Below are 26,818 nucleotides of genomic sequence, written 5' to 3'. Positions count from 1 at the left end.
AGGCTTACCTGAAAAATATTTCATTAAACATGTCTCAGAGCTAGCTGGTGTGCTGCATTGCCTGTATCTGCCTACAGCCATGCTGGGGTTTGTCAAGAGTTTCCCAACGCTGGATCATTAATCTTTTGCCAGTAAGTCTGATGTTCCATAAAAATGTCTCTTGTGACTTGCTGGTATCTGGTAGATGGCTGGAGTTGCCCATTATGTGTTGTTTAAACAGTAACAACAATCATAAATGGTATTTTCTGTAGGGAAGGTTCATCCTGAAGTGTTATTATGCATTTGGCTAAATATTTGCATTTGGATAATTTCACCTGTTGCTAAATTACAGCTGCTTGTGAGCTGAAAGACAGCAATTGTTAATGGATTGCTGCAACAGTGTGCTACAGTATAAGGGAGGAAGTGAAGGTCTGATTGTTAATTTGAAGCTGAAGAATAGGATCACGGGTGTGTTGATGATGTTAACCCTGTCCTCTGTTTTGGAGTTGAAAGTGAGACTGGATCTACTGGATCCAGAGCTGATACTTTGCAAAATCCTAGGTTTGATCCTCCACTGCAGACAAATGTTCCATTGTGCTTTTAGATCTGTCCTTGCTGAGCATTTAAAGCCCTGAACATCTCAACACTTGCAAGCTACAGACTGGGGAAGGGACCAAGTCTGGGCAAACAGCTCTGTTGTCAGTCAGCTTCCCAGTTGTTGCTGAGAGGGGCAAGTTGTTCATCCAGATGAAGGGAAGGACACAGCAATGGCCAAGCACTGCCCACAAGAGGTTCCTAGGGAATGACCAAGCCCAAGCTGTTATCTGAGGGCCTAGCTATATGGCATGTACCTATTGCAGTTCTGTGATCACTCTGCACTCTGTGTAGTTGTTTACTTTGTGTTAAATCACATGCTGTCTGACTTTACTTGTAGCTCCTGTGCTTGTCTGAAATGAAACATGAGAATCCAAAGCTCTCCTTGTTCTCAGAGTCAAATGTTTGATCATGGAGGATAAAGTCAGAGCAGATTTACAGATGTGTTTGCTTTTGTAATGAGAATGCTTTCACAGAAATGTCTTTTTGTCACATGGGAATTTGGGTCTGTCTTGGTTTCACTGGCTCTTTTTCTCTTCTACTCCAGACCAATGTACTTTTCTTCTATTTCTTCTTCATCTAGATACACCGAGACCTTAACAGATCCCAGCTACAAAGGACAGATTCTGACACTGGCAAACCCCATAGTTGGGAATGGTGGAGTGCCTGACACGGCTGCTTTGGATGAATTTGACCTCAGGAGGTTTCTGGAGTCTGACAGGATACAGGTAACAGTGGGACTTGCAGAGCTGACCAAGAGGTGGTGCTAGCAGCCTGTGTGCCTGTTTGTGTGTGCAGAAGAATTTACTGGCACCCTCGAAGAAGTTAAAACGAATCAATATTACTCAGTCTTTTTTTTCTTCTCCTAGATATTATTCTTTGGAGGAATGGTGGTCAGACATAATTCATCTTGCTTTCTGTACCTCGCCTCATGCTGTCTGCAAGTGCTCTGTTTCCCATCAGTGACAGACATGCCACAGTTTTTGTGAACTGCTGTCCTGAATGGCTGTTTTTCCACAGTCCCTTCTACCTCATATTTATCTGTGTGCTCAGGTCTGGCTGGCACATACAGATCAAACACCAGTGAGAATCAGGAGTTTCTGTGTTCTGAAACTTTCCTCTGTGTGCCTGTACCTCCTTGTACAAAAAAGGAGGTGACAGCTGTGTGGAAAAGGCTACACACATGAGTACAGGAGGCAGTGTTTACAATGTGGTGACAGGGAATATTGGCCAGGAGCAGGGTTGTGTCCATCCAGTGGTGGCAGTCCTGCAAAATGAAACATAACCATGTAATTGCAAAACTAGTGAACTGCTTTATCTGTCCTGGGGTGAAATGACTCCTTTATAAGCTGTCTGACTCCACCAGAAAATGGAGTTGACTTGAAATTAAACGCCACTTAAAAGTGGAAAGGTTTCTTAAAAAAAAAAAATCAAAATAAAACATTTTTTCTTGTCTTGAATTTCCACTTTCTTTCTAATGAGAAGTGTTTCCCCAGTTCTGTACAATTTTCAGTTTTGGTTTCCTGGAAGCCACATAATTCTGTGAATTTCCGAAGTAAAATGGCCCAGGTACAGTTATGGCAGAGCACTGGAGTCTCTGCCTCTTTCCCAGGTACCTGTGTTGTGCACACCTTCTGTAAAGGCTTGTTTTTGCTATCTTTTCCTTATCTAAGAGCAGCCATGCCATGGCTGCCTACCCTTGTGTCCTATCTGTGATATGGTTTGCAGTGGATGAGTAGTAAAAGCTCAGAAGATATGGGACAAGTACAGAGTGATCCTTCAGTGCAAAATGATGTTTCTTCTCCCTACAGGTTTCAGGTTTGCTGGTGCTGGATTACAGCAATGAGTACAGCCACTGGCAGGCTGCTAAGAGCATGGGAGACTGGCTGCAGGAAGAAAAGGTGAGCAATCCAGGGGCAACCAAGTTATGAGAACAAACCAAAACGTATCGGAACAGAGCAAAGAACTGTTGGCTTTGAGCTGGTAGCCACTCTGCTCCTCAGATGTCTTTGCTAGTCTGTACTGGGCTCATTTCATGTTCCTTAGTTATATGATTCTTCATCCATTTCTCTTTTTCAGCATGCAGTGATATTTTCAGTGTCCAGAAGGAATGTTCATTAAATGGGGATGTTTGGTTCTCCATAAAAACAATACTCATTAGACTACATACTGTCCTCTTGTATGAGATTTCTGTAGTGCTGCTCCTAGTGGTTGACTCATTCATAACATAAATAGATGTTGTCTGCCAGAACCCCACTGACTTCAAGTCATGGGAGTCAAGGATGTGTTGGTAGGTTACAACTGGCTTTTAACAGCTGGGAGGTTAAGGTGCTCATAAGTGAAACAAAATGGGGCTCAGTAATGAGACAACTATTTGTCACGTGAGCTTTTTATTTTCTGCATTTTAATGCAGAAACTAGATTTGAAGAGCTAAATTATTTATGAGTGAGAACAGGGAACACAAGTAAAGAACTGGAGGTGACGCAGCCTTAGTGCTGCTGAGAGCCAGAGCTTCTTAAACAAGAACATATTCTTCTCAGCAAAGTGATCTGACTGCTGTTTTCATCTGCCTTAGTTGCTTGTTCTGCAGCTTAGGCTTCTCTTGTGTTTTCTTCAGGTGCCTGCACTGTATGGGATTGATACAAGAATGCTGTCCAAATTGATTCGTGACAAGGTATGATCTGCTTCCCCTGATGCCCTTACATGAACCTTGCTATTGCTGGACCCATTTTCTAACAGTGCAGCAAACCTGGGGTAGCAATGCTGCTGTTTAGCAGTTTTGACCCCAGCTGCTGCTCAGGTCCCTGTGCTCTTCCAAAGGTTTTGTGTCTTCTGGACAGCCAAGACAATGCTCTGATGCGTCTCCTTGGCTCTGCTCTGGTTTTCCTCTTCTCCCTGCAGGAACTGGCACAAGCTGATGTAAATTAGAAGCCTCAGGTGTCTGTGTCAGATACAACATGTTGCCTCAGATAGTAACAGTCAGAGCAAGAACTGACTGTTGTGAGGTGTTGTGGATGTTAGTTCACACACTGCACCACCTTTGGTCAGTGGAAATTCCCCCGTTCCTCAGGGACAAAGGAATGCCTACAATAACCTAAGTTGCATTCTTAACTCATTTTCTTTGGCTGCAGCCTGTTATTATTTTTGATAGTTATTACTTTTCTCTGGTTTCCAAGAGCTGACAACTGAAGGACATGAGCGGGACTATGTTACTATGAATAGAGGTTAATGTTAAACTATATTTCACACTAGCTAAAACAGTGATCAAAGCCAGTCTGAATGTAAATGTGCCTTGGAGGCTCTTCTTTTGTAATGGATTATTTGAATCTGCTCTTTTCTTTAGGTGATCAATTTGCAGTCCAACTCCACATCCCCTTTCATCCCACAGAGCAAAATATGAATGACTCAGCTTGAGTAGAGGAATATTTGTAGAAATTAATCCTTAAGGGATGATAGGATGTTGTCCTGCTCTTAAGGACAGCAGACAAGTGCAGTTTAATATGACAGAAAATGGCATTACCTCTTCTTTGTTGAGATATACTGTTTAATGCCTCAGCATTCCTTTCATCCAAAGGAAGTACACTTTCAGTGTTTATCCTGTAACTTACCAATGTAAGTAGTCATGCCCATTAAACTGCCACTCTGAAAGCCAGTTGGTTGATGGCTTTTCAAATAATACATAAGGTAGCCTTTTCTCCCAGTCTTCTCAGAAATATGTACATAACAATGTAGTATTTCAGTCTGTGTCTATAAGTTGGGAGTGAGAGAAGGGCTTCATTAGGATAAATGCAGAACTGATGAATGACTTGTTAAGTTGGACTCTGATGGTAAATGCATTTGTCTGTATTATCTGGGAGCAAGGTAAGACACAGGGCTCCAGTTTATAAGCAGTGGCTTTCAGGTTTTGGCATCAGTGTTTATGGAACTCACTGCATGGTGGCACTGAGCAGTTTCTGTGGTGCCAAGGTCTTGTCTCGTTTAAGATGATACTGACCTTTTCAGCTCTGCTCCATGCTAAGTAGCCTGGAGTAGCATTTGATGTAAGGTGCTACTCCAGAGGAGATAGGATGTCAGCTACCTTTAAGAACAAAACTGTTTTAAAAACATAGCCTTAGCAGTGCACGTGGCAATGTGTGATGCTGGCTCTTTGTTGTCCTGTGAAAATGGCAAGGATACTTCAGGTGTGGCCAACCATAGAGGCATCTCTTGGAAGTATTGCCAAACCCTGTGAGCAATCCTGGTGTGCATGCTGGCCTGATATCCACAGGGTGAGCTGTGTTTAACAAGCTTTCTCATGAAAGTGCTCTGAGTTAAAAGTTACAACAAACCATTGACATCCTCTGCTGTAATTTCCCCTTCCATTCTTGAGAAGTTCTGTATTGTACACCCTTTCCCCTTGATTAGAAGAGGCTAACACTGGTTTAATCCTGCTTATTCTAGGACTGGGGCAAAGCCAAACCAGGGATTTTTCCACTGAGAACTTTAATGACCAGAAGGTGGAGAAGAATATGCTGTTGGCAGAGCAAGAGTGTCTTAGCTTCTGGGAGGTGGTAACAGCAATAAAGAGTAGAGCTCACTGCCAGTGATTATCTTTTTAACAGCTTATTCAGAAAGAAGTAGTTTTCTTGTCCTGCCCCCTACATAGCTTTGCCTTACTTCAGCTCTACTGCCTCACAGCTATCCACAGGAAGTGGCTGAAGACCTCAGTGGGTTTCCAAAACAAAAAAGCTTCAAATGGCTTTGTAGATTGCTCCCAGATCTACTTAACATTTATTTAGGGATGAACATTCTGATCCTCTTGGAAGGCAACCCATTTTACTGTCACTGGACAGCTTTCCAAACTGCCTGTTAACAAATTTTACTGCTGACAGTGCCTTTGCCCTGAATGAAGGATTTTAAACAGATTTTTGATACTGAGGTAGGCTCATGAGCTTCTGAAGATACTAGAGATGGTTATAAGCTGCCAAGAAACAATCTCTGAACAGCTGTTCCAGTTGCTGTGCCTGTCAGCACCTTGTCCCAGTGTTCACAACTTCTCCTTTGCTCATGTTTTGTTCTTTACTGGTGCATTTCCACAGGGCACGTTACTTGGAAAGATTGAATTTGAAGGTCAACCCGTGGAGTTTGCAGACCCAAATAAAGAAAACTTAATTGCTGAAGTTTCAACAAAGGTGAGAAGTCCTTCTGTACTCCCAGGGCTCTGCTGTCCAGGTAGTAACTGCTCCCGTTTTGCTCTGGGAATCATCCAGTCTTTCTAAGGAATTGGGAGACCTTTTCTAAACCATATCTCTTTCCAGACTTTTGAAGGAGTGTTGTCTCAGGACCATTTACATAGAATCCCAATAGCTCCTTAGGTGCAGTGTTAAAGATGTAAAACGAGCTCTGTGTTGCTAGATTAGTCTGAACAGTATTCTGATCAGAAGGCTTTGTGTTACAAAGGAAAGAGAAGTATTTGGAGTACAGTTATATCCAGTATGTGGTGGAGGTTTTCAAACAGAAGAATTAATAAAAGCCATAGTTGCTTTTCATTAAATAAATGTCAGGAAAGTTCCCTGTAACAATCTGTGTTCAGGCATAACTGTTAAGGTGATTCAAGAAGATATTTCTAGATCAAGTTAGGAATCCCCTGGATCTAATGTTAGTGCCATTAGTTGCTCTGTCTGCCTGTGTACAGCAGTTAGGTTTGTACTCTGTTAGCTGGGCATGCAAACTGTGTTTAACTGCAAGCTGAGAAGAATGTTATAGATCATGAGGATGTATCAGACCAGGCCCATACTAAACCCAGTAACTCTTTTTCCAATGCAAGGACTAATGTCTTAAATCATGGACCCACTGGGGATTCAATTTTGGGATAACGAGTGCCTTGAGTGCTTAATCCCATCAACTGAAGCAAGAACTGAGGTTTACAGTAGTAACTGGTTACCCAGGATGCCACTGGAATACATGGGCTGCCTTGCAAATCTCACCAACTCATGGGAGTGCTTCCAATCTTTGAGTTGGGACCTTGTTGTTACACAGAAGGATGGGAATTGCTTACTGAGGTTGTGATCTATGATTGCAAGATGGAGGTGGAGGCATTTTGAGCAGTAACTCAGAAATAGGTACGGTTGCTGATGCTAAACTCTGCAATTTTTAAGACTGAATTACTATAAAAATGCTGCAAATGGCTTCTAAAAGGGAGATATAATAAGATTAATAGAGCTTTGGTGGTCTCATTATGTTTATAGCTTCATCTTATAGGCTTAAAAAGCAACATCACAAATAAAACTAGAAATGAAGAAAGATGTTGAATGTTGGTAATTGCTGGACATGATAATCTGTAACATCTGTTTTCATGTAAATCAGGATACAGTAAGATCAGGAACCTGAGTATCAGTTGTGCCTTTAGGAGTGATTTATTTTTCATTTTTATTTTTCCCCCCTGCTTTCCTTAGGCACTAGTGGTATAGACTCTGCTTGTTAATAATGCCTATACATAGCAGGAAATGTAGGAAACTGCCAGATTTTTTCAGGAACTTTTCCTGCAGATGTGTTTTGGTGCATGTGATGGTCAGGGTTCTGAAGCAGACAAGAGGCATTTAATCACTTGAAGGTAAAATGTCACTTCTTATCCACAAATACAGCCCCACGTACTCTGTTTTGAAGTACAGATGTTGTGAGGAATCAAGGGGTTTCCAAAAGCCCTTTTAAAAAGGAGGGTGAGTTTTCTTAAGGCACTCTGGCACATGAAACTAAGGTAGTTGCTATGAGAACTGGTCACCTTAATCTTCTTGAAATTTTTGAAACCCACTTCCCAGAAGCTTTGAAGGGCAGGTAGAAGACCCACACAAGTCCTATGCAATGATGTAGTTTCACAATGGGCTGTGAAAGTACAATCCACTTGTGCATTGGTGAGTGTGAAGATATTATCATATTTCCTGTCAAGCAGAGCTTCATATCAGAAGCCTTGATGATAAGACCTAGTTTCAATATGATTTCCATTCTGCTCATTCTCAAAAATGGATTGTGGGGTACATTCTGATAGAAAAATCTACTTTAAGCATTGCACAGCAGGAGTGCAACAGTGGTGGTAACGCTGCTGGCTCTGGGCCAAGTCCTGTCCTTCAAGGTGGTTTAGGGAGCATTGGTGGTTAATGGATTTCAGCTGGTAACCTGGTAGTGAAGGGGGGTAGCTCCTTGTACCTCATCTCTTCCACCCTTTCTCCTGACATAGCAGTAATCCTGATGCTGATTAGAGTTTTCCTCCCACAGGACATGCTTTTGCATCCTAAAAGTCTCTTCATCTTGATCTTTGAGAAGATAAAAGTGAAAAGAGGAACTGATTTAGGATAGCACAAAGGGAGGACTTGTCATATTCTGCTTATAAACTTCATCTTGAGTTCCCTGTAGGTGGAATATTTTTCCTTGTAGTTGGTTGTCATCTTTGTGTGAAAAGATTCAGCTCATCCACCTAGTACCAGCATATTGGGCATGGACTTCAGCATCTTTTCATAAAGGGGCCCAGCTGTGAAATATGAATGCCAGAGAAGCTGATCAAAAGGTAGTTACTCAGTTTAAAAAGAAGAAAGAAAAACAAACAAACAGCCCCCAGATCTTTTTTTCCAGTGGTTTATTGCAGAAGCAAGAAGTCACTTTGGACAAAGTGTACTTGCCAGTATCAGCTTTCAGAAGCTGACCGTGATTGAAGATAAGCACAGAGTTTGTTTTCAGAAGGAAGAAGGTTGCCTTATGTGCTTACTGAAGAAAAACATCGCAGTCTGGTGCTAACTGCAATTATGTAACAAGTGAAATAGTTCATCAAGCTTCAGAAATCAGTGGTCCATAAATAAGCTTGCATCAGTGACACAGCTCTCCAGTGATGTGTTTGCACAATGCAGTATCAAGGCCCATGCAGCATCTGGCAGTTTGACTTCACTGTCTCCCATGCAGGTTGAGAGCAACAGATAAGTGGTTGTACAAAGCATCATGGCCCAGATTTGAGACTGGTGACAATTTACTTTGCAGAATGGGTTAGGGAACAGCTGATGGGAGTGAAGTGTTGTCTGGTATTTAAAACTGTCAGGTCCATGTGAGGTTTGGTCACGCTCAGTGGAATGCTTGGCCTGATCTGTGCTGCTGTGCTGCACTGGAGGTCAGTCCCAGGACATCTCCAGCTGTGCTTTGCTTTGCTCTTCCCATGTCTGGAGTGTCAGGGTGGTGTTTAATGTGACTGACCTGTGGCTGGTGTGAGGTAGCCTCATTCCACTGGCATCAGCAGGAAAACTGTGTCTGGCATTCCTCTTGGACTGCAATCATCTCTGAGAACTGCTTTGTGGCTTCACTGCTAATGAGGCGAAACACAGGAAAAAAGCTTGTCTAGCTCTGGAAACAAGTGCTTTCTTAGGGATTACTATTGCTGCTGTAATCAGCAGTATATAAAAGAGCATTATAAATTCTACTTTTACAGAAAAATGAAGGAAGCATTTATGTCTTCAGTAATTCTGGAAATTTCCATGTAAATTGATTGTTTAGTACCAGTTGCTGTATGTTGGTGAGAAGGTATTCTGTTCCTCTTTATGTTTTAGGGGCAGAGGGTGACCTGGCATTTACAGCATGGTCTGTCTTTTTATAGGAAGTCAAGGTTTATGGCAGAGGGAATCCAATTAAAGTCGTAGCAGTTGACTGTGGTTTGAAGCACAATGTTATCCGTCTGCTGGTTAAGGTAGGTCAGTGCTTTGTGTCCTTCCTCTCTTGTTTTGCTTATGTAAAGCCTTGCCTGTATTCACTCACCTTCCTGCTGGACACACCCATTCTCCAACAGTTTCCCTTCTAAAATGAGGCACATTTTCTGGGATGATTTTTATGGATTGGAGGTGTTTTCTGAACATGGTAAACTGTCTAGAGGGGGTAAGGAAGGGGACTTTTGCTGCAACCTCTCAGGTATGAGAAGAATGCCTTGAAAAACATTTAGACAAACTTGGCTAACACCACACTAACACAAACTAAACAAACTAAACACCACACTGAGGTGGCTTGAAGAGAATAAGACAACCAGTTTTGTGAAAATAATCTGAGTAGATAGTGGAGAGATACCTTGTTATTGTCCCTGGCAAAGGGAGGACTGAAAACCAAACTCAGCCTCTACAATATGGGAGCATAGGAACAACCTCCTGACACAAATGCATTTGTTCCCCTTCTCCCCTCATGTCTTGTTCTCTTGTTGGTGGTTTGATTTTTGTTTTTTTGTTATTTTTTTTTCCCAGCGAGGTGCAGAAGTGCATTTGGTTCCATGGGACTATGATTTTACCAGCATGGAGTATGATGGGCTCATAATTTCTGGAGGTCCAGGGGATCCCATGAAAGCCCAGGAGGTGATTCAGAATGTCAGAAAGGTACAGTGTAATAGCCATAGGCAAATTATTCTCATTTATTTGTCTTTTTTAAAAATGCCTGAAATCAAATAGGTGGTACTAACATTACAGACCAAATGTTCAGTCATTTCATCTGCCTAACATATTCCTCATCTTGGTCCACTGGGAGTATTCTGTAGACCAGTACTTACAATAAGGCTATACAGACCTTGGTGAACATTACATAGGGAACATGATTACCACAGTTACCTTACCAGTGCCTTTAAAGTACCCTGTGTTCTTTTAGCACCTCTGTGACCTTATGAAAAAAGCACCTCTGATTTTGCAGTGCTCCTGTTTGAAGTAGTGCCATCCACTAAATGGCTGAAATGCAGAGTGCCATTGCTCATTCCCTCCAAGGAGACAGGAACATAAAGCTGTGCTCTGAGGCTTCCCTCTGAAGCAGAGGAAAGGAGGAAACTTCCCTTTGTGTGCTGCTGTCACCCTTGCATTCAGTTTTTCCCCAAGTCTGTGACTGCTGTGAGGGAACTAGCATGGTTTATGATGGAATTACTGAACAAAGACACTCCAGTACCTCTTGAAAATCTTTTAATTTTAGGTCCTGGAGAGCAATCGCCCAGAGCCTTTGTTTGGAATTAGCATGGGGAATCTCATCACTGGAATTGCAGCTGGAGCTACTTCCTACAAGATGCAGATGGCCAACAGGTGTGGCAGCTCCTCTGCTCCCCAAGGCCCAGACAGACCAGCTCAGCACTGCAAAACACCACAGAGCAGCAGTGCTTTGCTTCTGAACTGCCTTTGTGGCAAGGCAGTGATATTACTGCTTCATTCCAGCCATTCTCCTTGCCTTTCATTTAAACTGTTATCTCATGCATTCCTTTTTTTGAGGGTGATTTGAGTGTATGTCATATAGTTGATCCTCATCAAACTGAAGGATAGCAAAGTTTCTCCTAGGATTTATCCATTTGTTTACTTTGAGATTGTACATACAGGTACTATGTATATATAGCCCCACAGTTATCAGCTCTTCCTGACTGTGGCCTTTGGACACTTCTGTCCCCTGTTCTCTGATCCTTTGTCTTTCAGAGGACAGAACCAACCAGTTCTGAATGCAGTGAATGGACAGGCTGTCATCACTGCTCAGAACCATGGCTATGCCATTGACAGCTCTACCCTCCCACCCAGCTGGAAACCTCTCTTTGTGAATGCCAATGATCAAACGAATGAGGTGAGCTCATGCTTTCCAGAAACCTGCACGTAGCAACTTCTGAGTGAGGGCTCCATCTCACCTAATTTCACCTCTTGTCGGGATTAAACTTGATGATCTGACCATCTACTTTACTTGAGAGCCCTACCTTATGGCCCCAAAAGGGATGAAGCATTGTCACTGTTCTTCATACTAGCCCAAAGGGCAGGATTGCAGCAATGACCTTATGATTTCCCTTGAACAGCAGCTGCCTTTATTAACTTCTGTGGTTTCCCTAAGTGGTGCTCACTTGGCTACCTTTATCTTAGGCTTGTGCCTCAATTGCAATAACCTGAGTCACTTGGTGTTGGTTCTGTATTGCCCAGTGTGGAAATGGAATATTGTTGCAGTCTAATTTGTTATGCTGTTGTAAATAGAGTTCCAAAGACTAAAGTAATGAGAGGGAAAGACTGACTTCTTATTTCTAGAGAACAATTTACAGGATCTAAGGTAGAGGTCTCATGTCAGGTGATGTCTTTGTAGGGGAAAAAAAAAAATTAAAATGCCTGGACCTCTGCAGGTTCACAGCTGAACAGGAAAAAGCTTAAGGAAAACAATATCCCATAGCTCAGTTTTGACAATGTCAGACAGATGTTTAGACAAATCTCAGGCTTTGTAATTGTCTGCTTTAAGTCTTGTCCATTAGACCCAGTGTTGTACAAGTCAGTGAAGTTTGTTATTTATCAGAAAAAATAATTGAAAAAAAAAGGTATTTTCAAAAGCCGTTTGCCCCATGGGAATATACCTCTCTGTTGTTTTGTTTAAATGCTCCACATCAATCCTGGCAGGTTGAACAGTGCTGTTCTGCCATTTTCTGGCTATATATTGTAGGATTGAGGAACAGTAATTTCCAGCTGATGGTTTTAGAGTAAGCTTGATGTTTGTCAGTTGCACTGTTTTCTTTATCCTTTTCTTTATTCTTCTTTATCTCTCTCTAAACAGAGATGAATGTTACCAAACAAAATATTAATACAAGAGATTTGCAGCTTTTTGAAATTAGATTGTTTTAGCTGTGTTGACAAACTGGACCCTTTAATCCCTGGGTCCTTCATGTTTGCTTTAGCTGAACACTGGAGACAAGTGTGATAGTGCTTTTGCATAAAGCAGATGATAAGGTTGGACATGAGTCTTCTGGATCTAGGACCTTGACATTCTTTTATGTGAGCTAGAAGATAATTTCTGTCAACCCCAACGCAGCATCAGTCTCCTAAACCTTCACAAATGGAGAGGGACAAGGAGCAATGATTTTTAGTGTGAGATGCACAAACAGGAGCAGAGTTGTGTAGTCTGTTGCATTCTTCTGTTTGAAAGAGAAAAAGCCCTTTCTTGTGGCTGACCTGACCCACCACAGCTGGACAAGACTGACCAACATGGGTTTCCAAATCCTGACAAGCCATTGTGAGAATAATTTTAAAGGAGGTTTGTATGTAACTAGTAATAACATGAGCATTCAGGGAAGATGTGACAGACCAATGACATACTTTACCCCTAGGCTAGAAACTCATAATGGTTTTTATTCCTGCAGGGAATCATGCATGAGACCAGACCAATTTTCACAGCCCAGTTCTACCCAGATGCAAATCCTGGGCCAAGAGACACAGAGGTACTGTATAAGAGTTGATTTGAGCTTGCTTTCAGATAGCCTAGGGAGTGCAGATCTGTATCAGCTACAGTGACAAGTCTTTATCTTGGTGATGGGCCTAAAATTTGGGGTTTGGAAATGTCAGGATCCTACCAGAGGGCCCAGTCATGCATAGGCTTGTTTCTTCATCCACACCTAAGTACAATCAGAGCAAGGCATCTATTGACTACTGTGTCCTTTGGATCAATGGTTCCATTCATATGATCTGTATGCTTTGAGTCCTGGTGGGATTATTTGTGTTTTAGAAGTTACTGAAGTGCTTAAGCCTTTGCAGGATCAGGCTCAAATCTCTTGTATCTGGGGTGATTGCAAAAGGGAAAGGATTTTTCTTAACAGAAAAAAATAGCAGCCAGATGCTTTATAATAAAATCATTAACTTTCTGATATATTTTAGTTCCACTTTCAAATTTTATAATTACTGCAGAGTTATGTAAATGGATTCACATTTCTTCACTCTGGTTCTCCTAAGTGAAATGAAATTTTAATCCCCCATCTGTGACTGCACACAAATTCTATAACAACTGCTTGTGTTGTCACAGAGTATGACCAAGCAGCAACAGGGGATGTGGAAGGCAGAGGAGGCATGTCTGAACATAAATCAACTACTTAGTATTTCTTGGGAGAGGAAGTCTGTGCGTTCTTAATGCTGGGATGGCTTTGATAACACAGTGCCTAACCTGTGGGGTTAGAGGACCCCTCCATCCTCCTTCCACAGGTGATTAGCTGCACCCATCTTCAGTGACTGTGTGGGTAGAGGCTCTGCAGGTGTGGGGTGAGGTGAGGAGCCTGTCCCACTCTCTGCAGCTGCCTGCCTGCCAGAAGTGGTCACGGGGCCTCTCCTGCCTGACCTGGCTGGAGAAAACTTTTCTCACAGGATCTCTTCTGGAAGGACAATACTGACTTTGCACAACTGAAGTTTAGATACACCTGTTGACGCCTTAGGTTTGTGGCAGGCTCCATTCCAGATGATTCTCTTGTGCTAGTTAAGTGTATGGTCTTCTGTATTTTAGCACATAATACACACTCATTCATTGCACTCCCAGCCGTATACAAGCAAAGCACACAGACATTGATAATGTGTTTTCTTCCTGATAATGACCTCACTTTCTTGAATGCAGCTTTGTCAGATCTGTCAAAGTTGTTAAATAAATTTTAAATAGTAATTCCCTCTTCCCTGGTGGTGTAAATCTGCTTTCTGAAGTCAGTAAAGCCGAGCTGCTAGCCTGAGCTCACAAAAGGCCTGCTTTTTCCTTCTTTGCTTTGTATTTATTTAATTCCACTTTGGAGATTAAATACATGGTTTTGATTTTTTGTTTTTTGTTTGTTTGTTTTTTTGTTTTTCCTAGTTCCTGTTTGATTCATTTATTTCACTGATAAAGGGAGAGAAAGGCACTACCATTTCCTCTGTCCTGCCCAAGGCTGGAGCAACAACTTCCAAGATGGACGTCGGTGTTAAGGTACTGGTTCTGAATGCTGCCAGCAAGGTCAGGGCCAGTCAATTCCCACCTAACCCATGGTAAAAAATGACAGAAAAGCTGACCATGGAATCATAGAAGCTTCCCTTATGAAAGGCCTGTCAGCTGCCTGTCTCACAGTCATCACATATCTCTTGTGTTATAAACTCCCTTTTCTTTGAGAAAGTTTTAAGATCTCATGTTTCATATATTTTTTCTTTGCAGTTCTCCCTAAAAAAGCACTCTCATAGCAGTATATGAGGTGCCCTGGGATAATATGACTGAGACTTAGAGCTACTAGCATAAGGTTGATGCTCTGTTGCTTAGCAAATAAGTCTGAATTTCCTAGTGTGAGCTAGGCTTATGCTATCTTAGAAGGCAGCTGGACTTTCTGGGCAGCCAAAGTAAAGCATGGTTGTCTATAAGCACTTGATATGATTAACAGGTTCATTGTATATCCTGTGCATAAGTCATGTGTTTCTCAAACTAGAGATATATTAGAGAAACCCAGGAGAAATATTCTTAGAAATAAAATTGCAGTGGTTTTGGAGGTGACTTTTCTTCTCTTTTAGAACATACATTTTCTAATTTGAAGCTGATCAGTGCACAGTCTGTTATTTCATCCAAACTATCATGGGACTGATATTTTTTATGCTGTTTGACACCTCTAGGTCTCCAAGGTTCTGATTCTAGGGTCTGGAGGTCTGTCAATTGGTCAGGCAGGGGAATTTGATTACTCTGGATCCCAAGCTGTGAAAGCCATGAAGGTGAGAGGATACTCTGCAAATACTAACCTAATGTCATTTATTTTCTCTTCTCACAGCTATGATCATCCAGCCAGGGTATCACTTGGATAGGGAAGCTGGTGTGAATAAATGGCAGTAGGGAAATGTAGGCATTTTTAGTTTGTGAATTCATTGGTTTAGTGATGTGAGTTAACCACTCAGAATTATCTTCCAAAGAGAGACACTCTGAAGATTTCCATTGCAGTCTTCAAGCAGTTTGTTACCTGTGATGTCTGGTCACTCTGGGCTTGTCATATTGAATGGAAATAAAGAGGAGGAGTATGGCAAGCTACACTTTAGCTGAAATTACTGAAACTTTTGTGGTACACCATTATACAGCAAGGCAGGCAAATAAAACCAACAGCTGAATGGTTGTGTGCTGTTGAGACTTATGTAAAAGATTTTGAATCCCTTATCAAAGCAGGTTTTCTGAATGATATTTATTTTAAATGGGATGAACTTTTTAAAGTACATATATGCCAAGTTTTGGTTCCTGAATAGAGTTATAATTTTGAAAGGATTGGATGAAAAGTCATTCCTTTGCATGAACATTGTCCAGTAAACTTGTTATCCAGTTTCTAATATTCCATTTCTGAAGACTGGAAAGCTTGATATTGTTCTGAAGCAAAGAAAAATACATGTGCACTTTTCTGTGTGACTGAGAAGTGCATGTTTGTAAAATGGTGCTTGTGCTGAAGCATCCTGCATAGAGCACTCACATGGTGGGGTTTGGGATCTGATTTGCTCTGGCCTGTTCATGCTGCACAAGTGCAAAGCACCTAGAAAGGGTGCTAAAGGAAAAACTTATTCTAGGAGAAGGTGCTGAAGCATAGTGGTAATCCTGTGATGGGGTTATTACTGGTAGTGTAACAGTTACCTGGGCCCCTTAGTTCATGTGAAGAAGGAGAAGAACAGGTCTAGCAGATTCAGAGCAGATGAAGCAGCTGCTTCACTTGAGGTGATGATTGTGAGCAGCTCTGAGGCTGTTCTGGCATCAGGAGAACTGACCCTGGAGTCAAGGAAGGAAAAAATCAATTACAGTAACCTTAAATATAATCTGTGTTTGCTCTGGGTTGGCCTTGGCCTTACAACAGCTCTGGTATTGTATATGCATTGTTTGTGTGCTGCATTGCTGCTGCTGGCTACTAGTTCAAACTGGTTCAAGAAAAGAACCCCAGAGTGGTGAGTGCAGATAATGAGTTGGAAAGGAGATAGCTCTCCCTGATTTTCTCTTTTGTCCTTCAAACTCAGCTCTGGTTTGTGGAACAAAGTGGGTTTTTTAATGATAAATCTCCCTAGCTTGACCTCCTATAGTGTCCTTTCCCATGGCCACCAGCCAGCTGCTCTGATCTACGGGCTGTGCAGCCATTCCAGCAGCAGTGCTTACACTCCCTGACCTTGCCTCTGGCAGTGATTTACAATTGCATGCAAGAGGGAAGGTGGTTGGTCAGTGGCTGCCAGAGCAAAACTGCAGAGTGTAGGAGAGAACATGGACAATTAACAAGAGATGAGAGATTTTTTTTCCCTTTTTGACTTCTTCAATTTTTTTCTTATAAATAATCAACACTGATTCTCACTGATGGATGTTGTGGTTAATTCTGCTATTATGAGAAGGTGCTGTGATAAAATTTAGTCCCATGCAGTTAAATGGGTACCTCTTTTAATGAGTGAAACTCTGTGGATCTGGGACTTAGGCAGTCAGTGAATTTGTATATACAAGAGTGTTGATCAAAGACAGGAACATCCCCTGAAGAACAAGACCTGAAACAAGACAATAGAGATTGGCTTGTGGTCACCTGCATTATTTGCTGTGGGGATTCTTCTGAATTATCTAAATACAGATGTTACACAAAAAGAGGAATGGAGCCCTCCTGGAGTAATATTAATTCACTGTTTTAATTAAGTTATAATGAAGATCTCAGATCAGAAGGGGTGCTATGTGCTTATAAAAATGTAAAAGACAAAAGTTGATGGAAAGGGTTATTAGGGCAAACAGCAAGTGGTTTAAAACCCAACATCCTGAACAATTGGACCAGAGGATGTGATATCAGTAAAATGTGTCTCTCAGCACAGTGAGCATTAATTCTCTCATTAATTACTTCCTCATCACTGCTAGCTTGTACTTAAGACACCTTGCCCTAGATAAGATGGAAAGGAAGGGCTCAGATATATAGATATTCCAGTATGGCAGAAAGTGATACAACTCTCCTTCCTCCCCTTCATTACAGGAAAATTACAGCTATGAATTTCTGAATACACTTATTAGAGAAGAATGTTTTATTAGAATGTTTTGGTCAGAAATCTACCCATTATCTCTCAGGGCCTTAATGAAAACTACCCAGTTTGGGGTGATTTGTCTAAAAGTAAAATATTTTCCATAAGGATTTTATCTCTTCTTTCCCTTCCTTGTTCCAAAAATTTCCAAGGGAACTCTGCTTCTGTGAAACAATCCAACTTTTTATGGGGAATAAAGGTCAGCAGAAATTGACAGCCAGTCTTTCAGGCACTATTTTAAGTTATCAAAGGAAGAAGAAATGTTATCCAGTACCTGAAATGAACAGTCAGAGGTCTGAGTTAGAATCCCACTGCTCCACATGAACTGTATATTTTTTCCCCAAAACCAATGGGTCAAGAAATCACAATTTCTACACAAACACATAAGAACTCTATGGCATTTTAATGCTTATTGTGAATTGGAGAAAAAATAGCCATTTCTATACTGGTCCTAGCAATGCTTCCATTGCTCAAGGAATGGATGGCTTAGTCTAACAACCTTCTTCCTGTTTCTTTTTACTGTTTTTTTGTTTTTGTTTGTTTTTTCTTTTTAAATCACATCACAGTTTCTGTATTTAATGAGACCCATAATGGAGTCTTAACCTCTGTACTTCTGTATAGCAAATCTTTCTCTTAAAATGTATTTTGCATCTATAACCAGCATTGTTTCCAAATGTTCTATTTGTTTGTATAAGTTTATTGCCTTACAAGAAGTTGATGGAAATTAGAATGAGTTCCTGTCAAATGCACTACAGAGCAGGAATGCATTCTTTATCTTCTTGTGGTTTTTTAAGCTTGGCCACATTCTGGTCTCATCATTATTGGCAAAACTTGGTTATCTTCCTCATTATGCACTAATATTTTAAGAGTGAGGAGAGTTGATCTGCCCAGCTCTGACTCAAATTTTTCTTGTAGTGAGCAAACTGTGGTGAATTTCTCTCTGTAGCCAAACCAGTGGTGAAACTTCCATTGGTATAGCAGGAAACAGATAAATTTTATTATTGCTATCTCAATTTTTCATGTGTGAAACAGAAAACACACTGTTTTGGTTAATATCTGTCATGCATATAGAGGCAGATTTTGTCATTTAGTATGTGCAATATCGAATAAGAAAGTTATGGGAAAAGATTTTTGAAGTGATAATACCAGCAAAATTAAAATATCTGAATGGAATTCAAAGCAAAAAAAATTATTCTCGAGCTGTTACTAGTCAGTACAAAAATCTGAGAATTACCTTGATAGCCATGATAAAAGACCTACTGCTTGGCAGGAAAAGACTGGGTTTTGAAGAACATATTTTTGCTTTGTCCCTTTTAGTCTGACTTCCAACAAAAGAGAAACATAATTATGCTGGAGTTTGTACCTATCTCACCTGTGTAACTCCTACATGTGTTAAAAAATTGCAGCCAAATTTCTGAATCTGATGGGAATCTCTATTCCCTCAAAATTCACAGACAGGCAGAGGCACAAAAGTAAAGAACGGGTGTTAATTCCGCCTGGAACAAGATACTAGAAATCCCTAATGGGATCTGTATAAGGAACCAGGCTTTCTAAGTTCTGCTGTTGATAAATTGGTTATTGAACCCCATCTCTCCTTGCTGCTGCTGCTGTTAGCTCTTTTTTTTCCACATATGCATCCTATTCAAATTTTCATTTTTCAGGAAGAAAATGTGAAAACTGTCCTCATGAACCCCAATATTGCTTCAGTGCAGACCAACGAGAGTGGTTTAAAGCAGGCTGATGCTGTCTACTTCCTCCCCATCACTCCACAGTTTGTCACAGAGGTCATCAAAGCGGAGCGTCCTGATGGATTAATTCTGGGCATGGGTGGCCAAACTGCTCTCAACTGTGGTCAGTACCATAAAGGTTACTAAGAGATGCTGGTAGACACACTGACCATGGGGGACTGAGTAATTGCTAAGCTGTGAATGTAGCATCTAATTGCTGGGTTTGGTGCTTAGAAATAATTCATATATCCTGCTTTGGGTCTTAAGTCTTAGTTAGCATAGTTGAATTGAGGATATCCATACCACCTTAAAGCAGAGATCAGGAAGGACAATTTAGCTTCATTTAACTTCTTACAACAGTATTTTGCAGATGATGGCCAAGAAGTAACTTTACAAATAGTCCCAGGTATCATAGATTTTAGGACAGAAACTTTCATGTTATGTTTCTGAGTTCAAATACTGATAAAGAATAATAAAACTAGATATTGATGAGACCAGACAGATTGTCAGCTAGTATCTTGAATACTTTCTTCTTATCTACCGTCAGTCCTCAAAACCATAATTTTGTTTACTCTGCAGGAGTTGAACTCTTCAAGCAAGGAGTCCTACAGGAGTATGGTGTGAAGGTCCTAGGTACATCAGTTGAATCCATCATGGCTACAGAGGATAGAAAGCTCTTTTCTGATAAGCTGACTGAGCTAAATGAAAAGATTGCTCCAAGCTTTGCAGTGGAATCGGTAAATCAGACAGTTTTGAAGATGTGGTTACTATTGCTGTTGCTCATTTGCATTGTTAAAAAAATATTTCTAGTTTTGTTGAGTGAAAGTTCAATAAAACTGTGGATACTGTAGTTTGTACACTTTCATCAGCACTCTGCAGAGATTAATGCTGGTTCACCACGATTTAAAATGAGTGAAAATGCAATTAAACACTTGAAAAACATGCTAATTTACCCACTAACAAGAAAAGTAAATTAGGCTGGGGTGACTTCTGTGCTGCAGCACAAAAATACATAAGGTGTCATTGGCTACTTTTTTTTTTTTTTTTAGTAAAAAAACTTGTACAAGCTTTTTGAAGGGGTTATTTCATGCTGAAGTCTATGAAGGTGGACCATGTAAGGACATTGTCCACAGAAAGTCATCAAGGATGTCCATAAATAAAAACATAAGTTACCTCCTTGAGCCTGTGTTCCAGTTGTCTGCTGTTTGGTAGAACAAAGCAATGTCACAAAGACAATGCTTATTCTTTCAATTTTATCTTCAGGCAGCTTACTGGTAGGATTCCCAGTTAATCATGTAACAGAATTAAAGAGTATGAATTATGAAGTTATGAGTTATGAGTAAGGTTTTATTCATCTTGTTATAATATCTCTGAAATGTATCCCCCTCTCTTTTAAGATTGAAGATGCTCTGAAGGCAGCTGAAAAGATTAACTACCCAGTCATGATACGTTCTGCTTATGCCCTTGGTGGTCTGGGGTCAGGCATATGCCCTGATGAGGAAAGTTTGCTGGACCTTGGTACAAAGGTATGTCTGCAATTGCAAACTCTGTGAATAGAACTAAACATCTGGTTCTCTGAGAAGTTCTTCAGATAGTCGTGGACACTGAGTGGAAATTGTACACACAGTGCCTTTTATCTTATCTGTAAAACATCATGCTGGTTCCATCCAGTGCCCTCTTTTCATAATTCCTGCTGGCTTGTGAAATGAAAATGCTTACAATGGTTAAATGACAGATCTCTTAAATTAATGAGAGACAATTTGAGCAAGTTTTTCAGCCATTCACATCTGAAAAGAAACATAGTAGATTATATTCACCTGCATTCACGTGTAAATGGCACATGAAAGACATCAAGGATGTTGAAACATTTCAGATGCCAAGTGGTGATGTAGTATCAGGGACAGAAGAGCTGGAAGGCTTGAGTCTCTGCTGGGTTTCCATTTAAAGATGGTATTTTTGCTAGGTCAAAAGCTCATTTAGAGATTGAACGGGATGATTCTTCATGAATTGACGTCCAGCTGTCTCTGGCTATGAAGAGACAGCTCTGTTTCTGTAGGAAATCTGGCATTGTTGTTGGTTTGTTTTTTTCATTTTTTGAGGGGTTTTTTTGTTCATTTGCTCTGGAAAGCAAACAGATAATTGGGAAAAACAAAACAGAATCTTATTTCCTTGGCAAAAAAAGCAAAATTTTAGGAAATAAACCTCTATCTGTTGGTCTCAAATTCTCAGTTTTGTCTTTTCCTTTTTTCCTGAACCCCTGAATGTTTCGTGCATCTCTAGAAAGAAGTACTGCTGATGCCAGTAAACTGTATGTGAAAAGGACATTTTGTATTCCTTCACATTGCTGTCATGCAAACAGATTTTGGATCTAGTACTGTGCTTAGTGGAAACAAATGTATGCCCAGGCAGTGTCACTTGCAGGGATGCTGATGGACAGGACTGACAGATGCAGGAGGCCACAGTGGTTTCATTCACCCCATTGTATGGACTGGTGACTGAGGCTGGAAACACTTCACTGACCCAGTCTCATGCATGGTCTGTGTTTAGAGAAAACAGAAATTCACCCAGAAGCCTCAGCAGTGCAGCTGCCTGAAAGGTTTATTGCAGAACATTTTTCAGTAGAACATAGTTTTGATTAGCATTTCTTGGTTTTTTTTTAGAAAAGTGCTTTTGAACCTCTATTTTTCACTGAAATCTGTAAAGCAGCCTGCTCTTTATAAATATCTTATTGTCTGTACAAATTTCGGGTAGGGCAGTTGAATATTTTTTAGTAAGTTTTTCATATTTCTGAAACTTCCTTTTTTTTTCCTACCAAAAGCCTGATTCCATTTTACTTTCTGAGTAAATGTTTTCATTTTCTCAAATATTACACTAAAAGAGCTCCAGCATTTTCAATGGAGTACAACAGAATAGGCTAGAATAAAACTGACCATTTGAGCTGGAAAGACCTACAGCAATTACTCAGTCCAACTGCCTGACCAGTGCAGAACTGACCAAAAGTTAAAGCACGGTGTTAAGGGCATTGTCCAAATGCTGCTTAAACACTGACAGACCTGTGGCATTGGCTGCCTCCCTGGGAAGCCTGTTCCAGTGTTTGACCACTCTCTTGATAAGGAAATTATTCCTAATGTCCAGTTTAAACCTCCCCTGGCACAGCTTTGAACCATTCTCATGTGTTCTGTCAATGGATCAGCAGCTCCCTCTTCACTTTGCTTCCTCAGGAAGCTCTAGAGACCAACGAAGTCCCCTCAGCCAACTTTTCCCCAGACTAGCGAAACCCAAAGTCCCTATTTGTGCCTCATAGGACATTCCTGCTAGCCCTTTCATGAGCTGTGTGCCTTCCTCTGGGACGTGTTCAAGGACCTTCACATCCTACTGAAGCTGTGGGGCCCAGAACTGCACAGAGTGCTTGTGGTGAGGCTGCAGCAGCCCTCAACACAGCAGGATAATCACCATTTTTGACTGTCTGGTGCTGCTGTGTCTGATACTTCCCAGGGTAGAGTTTGCCCTCTTGGCTTCCAGGGCTTGTGGCTGACTCACACTGAGCCTAGTGATGCTGAGCAGTACCCCCACGTCCCTTCCTGCATGGCTGCTCTTCAACCAGTCCTCTCTCAATTTATACTTGTGCTCAGCATTATTCCATCCTAGGTATAGAATCCAGAATTCTGACTTGTTAACTTTAATCTCATTAATCATAGCCCCATGCTCCAATCTATCTATATCCCTCTGCAAAGCCTCCTGCCTCTCAAGAGAATCAGTAGCACTTCCTATTTTAATATCAATATTTCAAAATTTATAGTGGAAAATCCATTTGGGTCATGCTGAATTAGCTGAGCATCCGAAGTTTATTTCCACAGCCCAGCAGAAACTATCCTTTTCAGTTGTGAAGATGATCTGTATTAATTCTGTGAGCTGGATTTTCAGGCACTGAACTCTGAATTGAATATAATTCAGATAACTGAACACCTATGGGTGTTCCATAGCACAGGTAGCTCAAGGGATCTGGCCTTCAGTTCACACCTCCTGAGCTTACTCATTTCGAGTGAGGGAAGGCAATAGGAACATAGGGGCAGTTTACAAGTGTGGTTAAGTGTTCCTGCTACATCACCACAAATTCAGTGCCTGCTTAGGCTGGGTGTGAAATGCCACCCCTTAAACTATTTCTTCTCTTTTAGGTGTGTGTACATTTGGCAGCTGAGCTAAGGGCAACATTTATGTAGCAACTTGAGCTAAATACAGAGGGGGCCATACTGAGGACAAATTCATGGGCATCATTAAAACAAGAAGCTTTGCTAAAGGATGAGATGATTGTGTACCCACTATTTTCTAGGGTTTTAAGTAGAGAATTGATTAATGTTTTTTTATCTGCTAATATTGAGGCCATTTATTCACTTAGATAATTCTTATTTACCAACAAACTGGTTTTGCTTTTTTATCTCTTATGCCAAGGAGTACTTTCAAAATTTGTTTAAGAATAAATCAAAAATCTTGCTTCCAGTTAGTATGGCAATGATAAGCAACATTATTAGTGCTATTAATTACATGGTGTTTGCTGACAACCACACTCCCTATCACAGTCATTTAGCTTTCTGCAGAGTGCTCCTGTTGATGTGCATGGGGCTGCCCACATACACAAACAGAAACACGTGCCTGTTGCATGATTGAAGCACTGGGTGTTTTTTTCTATCTATTTGTTATTGATATGCCATCACAAGATCATATGCCCTGCCTTGTTTCCCCATCAGATCACATAAATGTTTCCTGTGCCTTTCTCCTGAAGCTAATGCAAAGTTTGTTTCTTTTTTTTTTTTTAAAAAAGATAGAAATAACAAGTGTTTGTCATCAGTGCTGTGGACTTTGCCTTATCTTCATTTTTCAATTTTCATGTATAGAATCATAGAATAGGCTGGGTTGGAAGGGACCTCAGAGATCATCGAGTCCAACCCTTGATCAACTACCGCCACAGTCACTAGACTATGGCACTGAGTGCCATATCGAGTTGCTTTTTAAATGTCTCCAGGGATGAAGAGTCCACCACCTCCCCAGGCAGCCTGTTCCAATGTCTGATCACCCTTTCTGTGAAAAAATTCTTTCTAATATCCAATCTGAACTTCCCCCGGCACAATTTAAGACCATGCCCTCTCATGTATGTCTGGGATGTCTGATAAGCCCCACATATTTAAGTCTTGAATATGGAACATGCTCTAATAAGGTTTTCTTTTTTACTTTTCATTTCCTCTGCTGTATTCCCAGGCATTTGCAATGACTAAACAAATACTTGTGGAAAAGTCAGTTGTTGGCTGGAAGGAGATAGAATATGAAGTTGTGAGAGATGCTGCTGATAACTGTATTGCTATCTGCAATATGGAAAACATTGATGCTATGGGAGTCCACACAGGTAGGCTTGGGCACAGGGTGGCTCATTACTTTTTTTATGCAGGGCCCTTCTGCCTGCTGTTATTGACTTAGTTTTGTGACTGATGAAGTGGGTTCTAGAAATATGCTTCAGGCCTTGGCTGCAGTCAGCTAGGGTGTGAAACAAATATTGTTAGGCTAAACCTACCCCTATGATTCAGTTTTCCATAAGATTCATCAGCAACTTGAGCTCTGGGCTACTAACTACCTGTGCTTTTCATCACCTTTTTCACAGGTTTGAATGTCTGTGGTAACTTCATTACTAGCAATGAGTTAGCAAAGACAGTGACCTCTGTGGCTAGAATTTACTGCCACTGAGCTACTTCTCATTTGCCTTCTCTGCTACCTTGTGACAAACAGGAGATTCTTTTGTGGTGGCTCCAAGCCAGACACTCACTAATGAGGAATTTCAGATGCTGAGGGATCGTGCCATCAAAGTTGTCAGACATCTGGGCATCGTGGGAGAGTGTAATATCCAGTTTGCTCTGCATCCAACTTCCCTGGACTACTACATCATTGAAGTTAATGCCAGACTCTCTAGAAGTTCAGCTTTGGCCTCCAAGGCAACAGGGTAAGATTTTATAAACAGACAAAAAGTTAAAGGGCAGACAAATAAACAAAAAAAAACTAAGGGAAGAAGAACAGAAAAAGAGAATTATGACAGGTGACTTAGATCACTGTGTTGTTTAAATATGTAACTGACAGCTGGAAGATTTTCTGCATCTGCTTTCCATGCAGTTAAGATAAGGAGGCACAAGCTTAATTTGCAGCAAGGATGGCTGAAGTGAGCTATTTGGGAGAACTCTGGAGCAGCCAGGTCAGTCAGATGCAGATTTCTGCTTGGGAAGCTTTTAAGAGCAGTTCATGTCAGCATCTGCTAGGATTGACCCTTGGAGAATGGGTCCTGCTGGGAGGTGGAAGAAGGGGTTAGTGAGCCTCCCAGGTCCATTCCAGCCTGCTGATGTTCTTACTACAAGTGGAAAAACTCCCAGGAGGTGCATGTGTGGGGGCTTAATAGCTGTTCTTACAAATCAGTTCCACTGTATCCCTATGCTGGCTGCAAATCATCTCTGGGACCCAGAGGACAGGGTTATTAATGAGCTGCCTGTCAGACTGATGCAAATGGTATTGCTAGCTGCCTTTGTTTTGTTGGCTAATCATAAACTAATCAAGACAAGGATGGTCAGAGCAGGCTGTTTAAAAATCAGCTTCTTAATTGCACTTTGCAGATGCTGTGGAGAAGCACAAATTAATCTCTAATTTTCAGTTCTCAACAACTTCTGTGGTTGTTGAAGTGCCATAGCAGGCTGGAGATAAGCCATGATGCTGGACAGTGGGTTGTTTTCTTTTAGGATGGCAGTCTTGCAGCAAAACATATCTGTTTATGTGGTCTCCCTGTGGGTCCCACAGATGCCAAAAATGGTGGCCTTGCAGGTAATAAAGCAAGTTCAAGGTCTGGGTAGGTAGCTCTACGATGTGTTAAGGTAGGAAGCTGGATGGGCCCTGCTATGCTTGAACACATTAACCTTCCAATGTGTTGAGGAGGGAAAAATATCACATTTGTTTAATTCAATCCACTCCTGGGATTTGCAAAAGCAAAGTGCATCCCACTCTGCTGTGCCCTACTTCTCTGTGGCAGGTATCCATTAGCATTCATTGCTGCCAAAATTGCCTTGGGGATCACCTTGCCAGAAATCAAGAACGTGGTGACAGGAAAAACCTCTGCCTGCTTTGAGCCCAGCCTGGATTACGTTGTTACCAAGATACCCCGCTGGGACTTGGATCGTTTTCAGCACACTTCCAGCCGGATTGGAAGCTCCATGAAGAGTGTGGGAGAGGTCAGTGCAGACTCTCTCATTCCCTTTTATCCCTTCTCTTGAGAAAGTCATTTCTCATTCTTGGAAGCCCTCTGAATATCTATCTTCAGGGACCTAAAGGCTTTTAAAGAGGCTTATTTAGCTCAAATCGTTTTTATCCAGTGCTATAATTAATTGAAGTGAGTTAGGACTCTGTAGTCTTGGATATTGGAGTGTAGTTTCATAAATGGTTTGACTCCTAAGGGAAGAGAAGTTTGCATCAAGGTGGATTTTGTTCTTAATACTCATTACAGAACTCTGAGTTATTTTTTTGTTTGGGGTTCTGTAGTCGTGGCTAATTAGAGCAGAACTTCACGAGCTTGAGTCTGTTAAGATTTTCAGTGATGCTGATGAGCCACAGCTCTTGGTTGCTGCTGTAGTTATTAGTCCTCTCTGTTATAACCATATGCCATATCTCAGTCTACTTCTTGTCTTGAATCCAAACACAATCTGTAATCTCGCTCTGAAGTTTTGACTCCTCTTACTGATTAAGTTT

The 26,818-nt window shown here is 41.1% G+C and overlaps 1 protein-coding gene across 1 annotated transcript in view; it reads left to right on the top strand.

Annotated features, from left to right (window-relative positions):
• Positions 1-26,818, top strand: part of CPS1 (carbamoyl-phosphate synthase 1) — a 92,298-nt gene that overhangs the window by 10,485 nt on the left and 54,995 nt on the right. The window contains exons 3-19 of the mRNA XM_008504937.2: positions 1,157-1,301; positions 2,385-2,474; positions 3,191-3,247; positions 5,652-5,744; positions 9,185-9,274; positions 9,816-9,944; positions 10,522-10,628; positions 11,010-11,151; positions 12,695-12,772; positions 14,158-14,256; positions 14,937-15,032; positions 18,986-19,175; positions 19,631-19,788; positions 20,449-20,577; positions 24,305-24,449; positions 24,827-25,037; positions 26,106-26,304. Coding sequence (XP_008503159.2) covers positions 1,157-1,301; positions 2,385-2,474; positions 3,191-3,247; positions 5,652-5,744; positions 9,185-9,274; positions 9,816-9,944; positions 10,522-10,628; positions 11,010-11,151; positions 12,695-12,772; positions 14,158-14,256; positions 14,937-15,032; positions 18,986-19,175; positions 19,631-19,788; positions 20,449-20,577; positions 24,305-24,449; positions 24,827-25,037; positions 26,106-26,304 — 2,158 coding nt within the window. The remainder of the gene's footprint in view (positions 1-1,156; positions 1,302-2,384; positions 2,475-3,190; positions 3,248-5,651; positions 5,745-9,184; positions 9,275-9,815; positions 9,945-10,521; positions 10,629-11,009; positions 11,152-12,694; positions 12,773-14,157; positions 14,257-14,936; positions 15,033-18,985; positions 19,176-19,630; positions 19,789-20,448; positions 20,578-24,304; positions 24,450-24,826; positions 25,038-26,105; positions 26,305-26,818) is intronic.

The sequence above is a fragment of the Calypte anna genome, chromosome 7 (assembly GCF_003957555.1).
Source record: "Calypte anna isolate BGI_N300 chromosome 7, bCalAnn1_v1.p, whole genome shotgun sequence".
Classification (NCBI taxonomy): Eukaryota; Metazoa; Chordata; class Aves; order Apodiformes; family Trochilidae; genus Calypte; species Calypte anna.
This window is presented reverse-complemented; position numbering and strand designations above follow the sequence as displayed.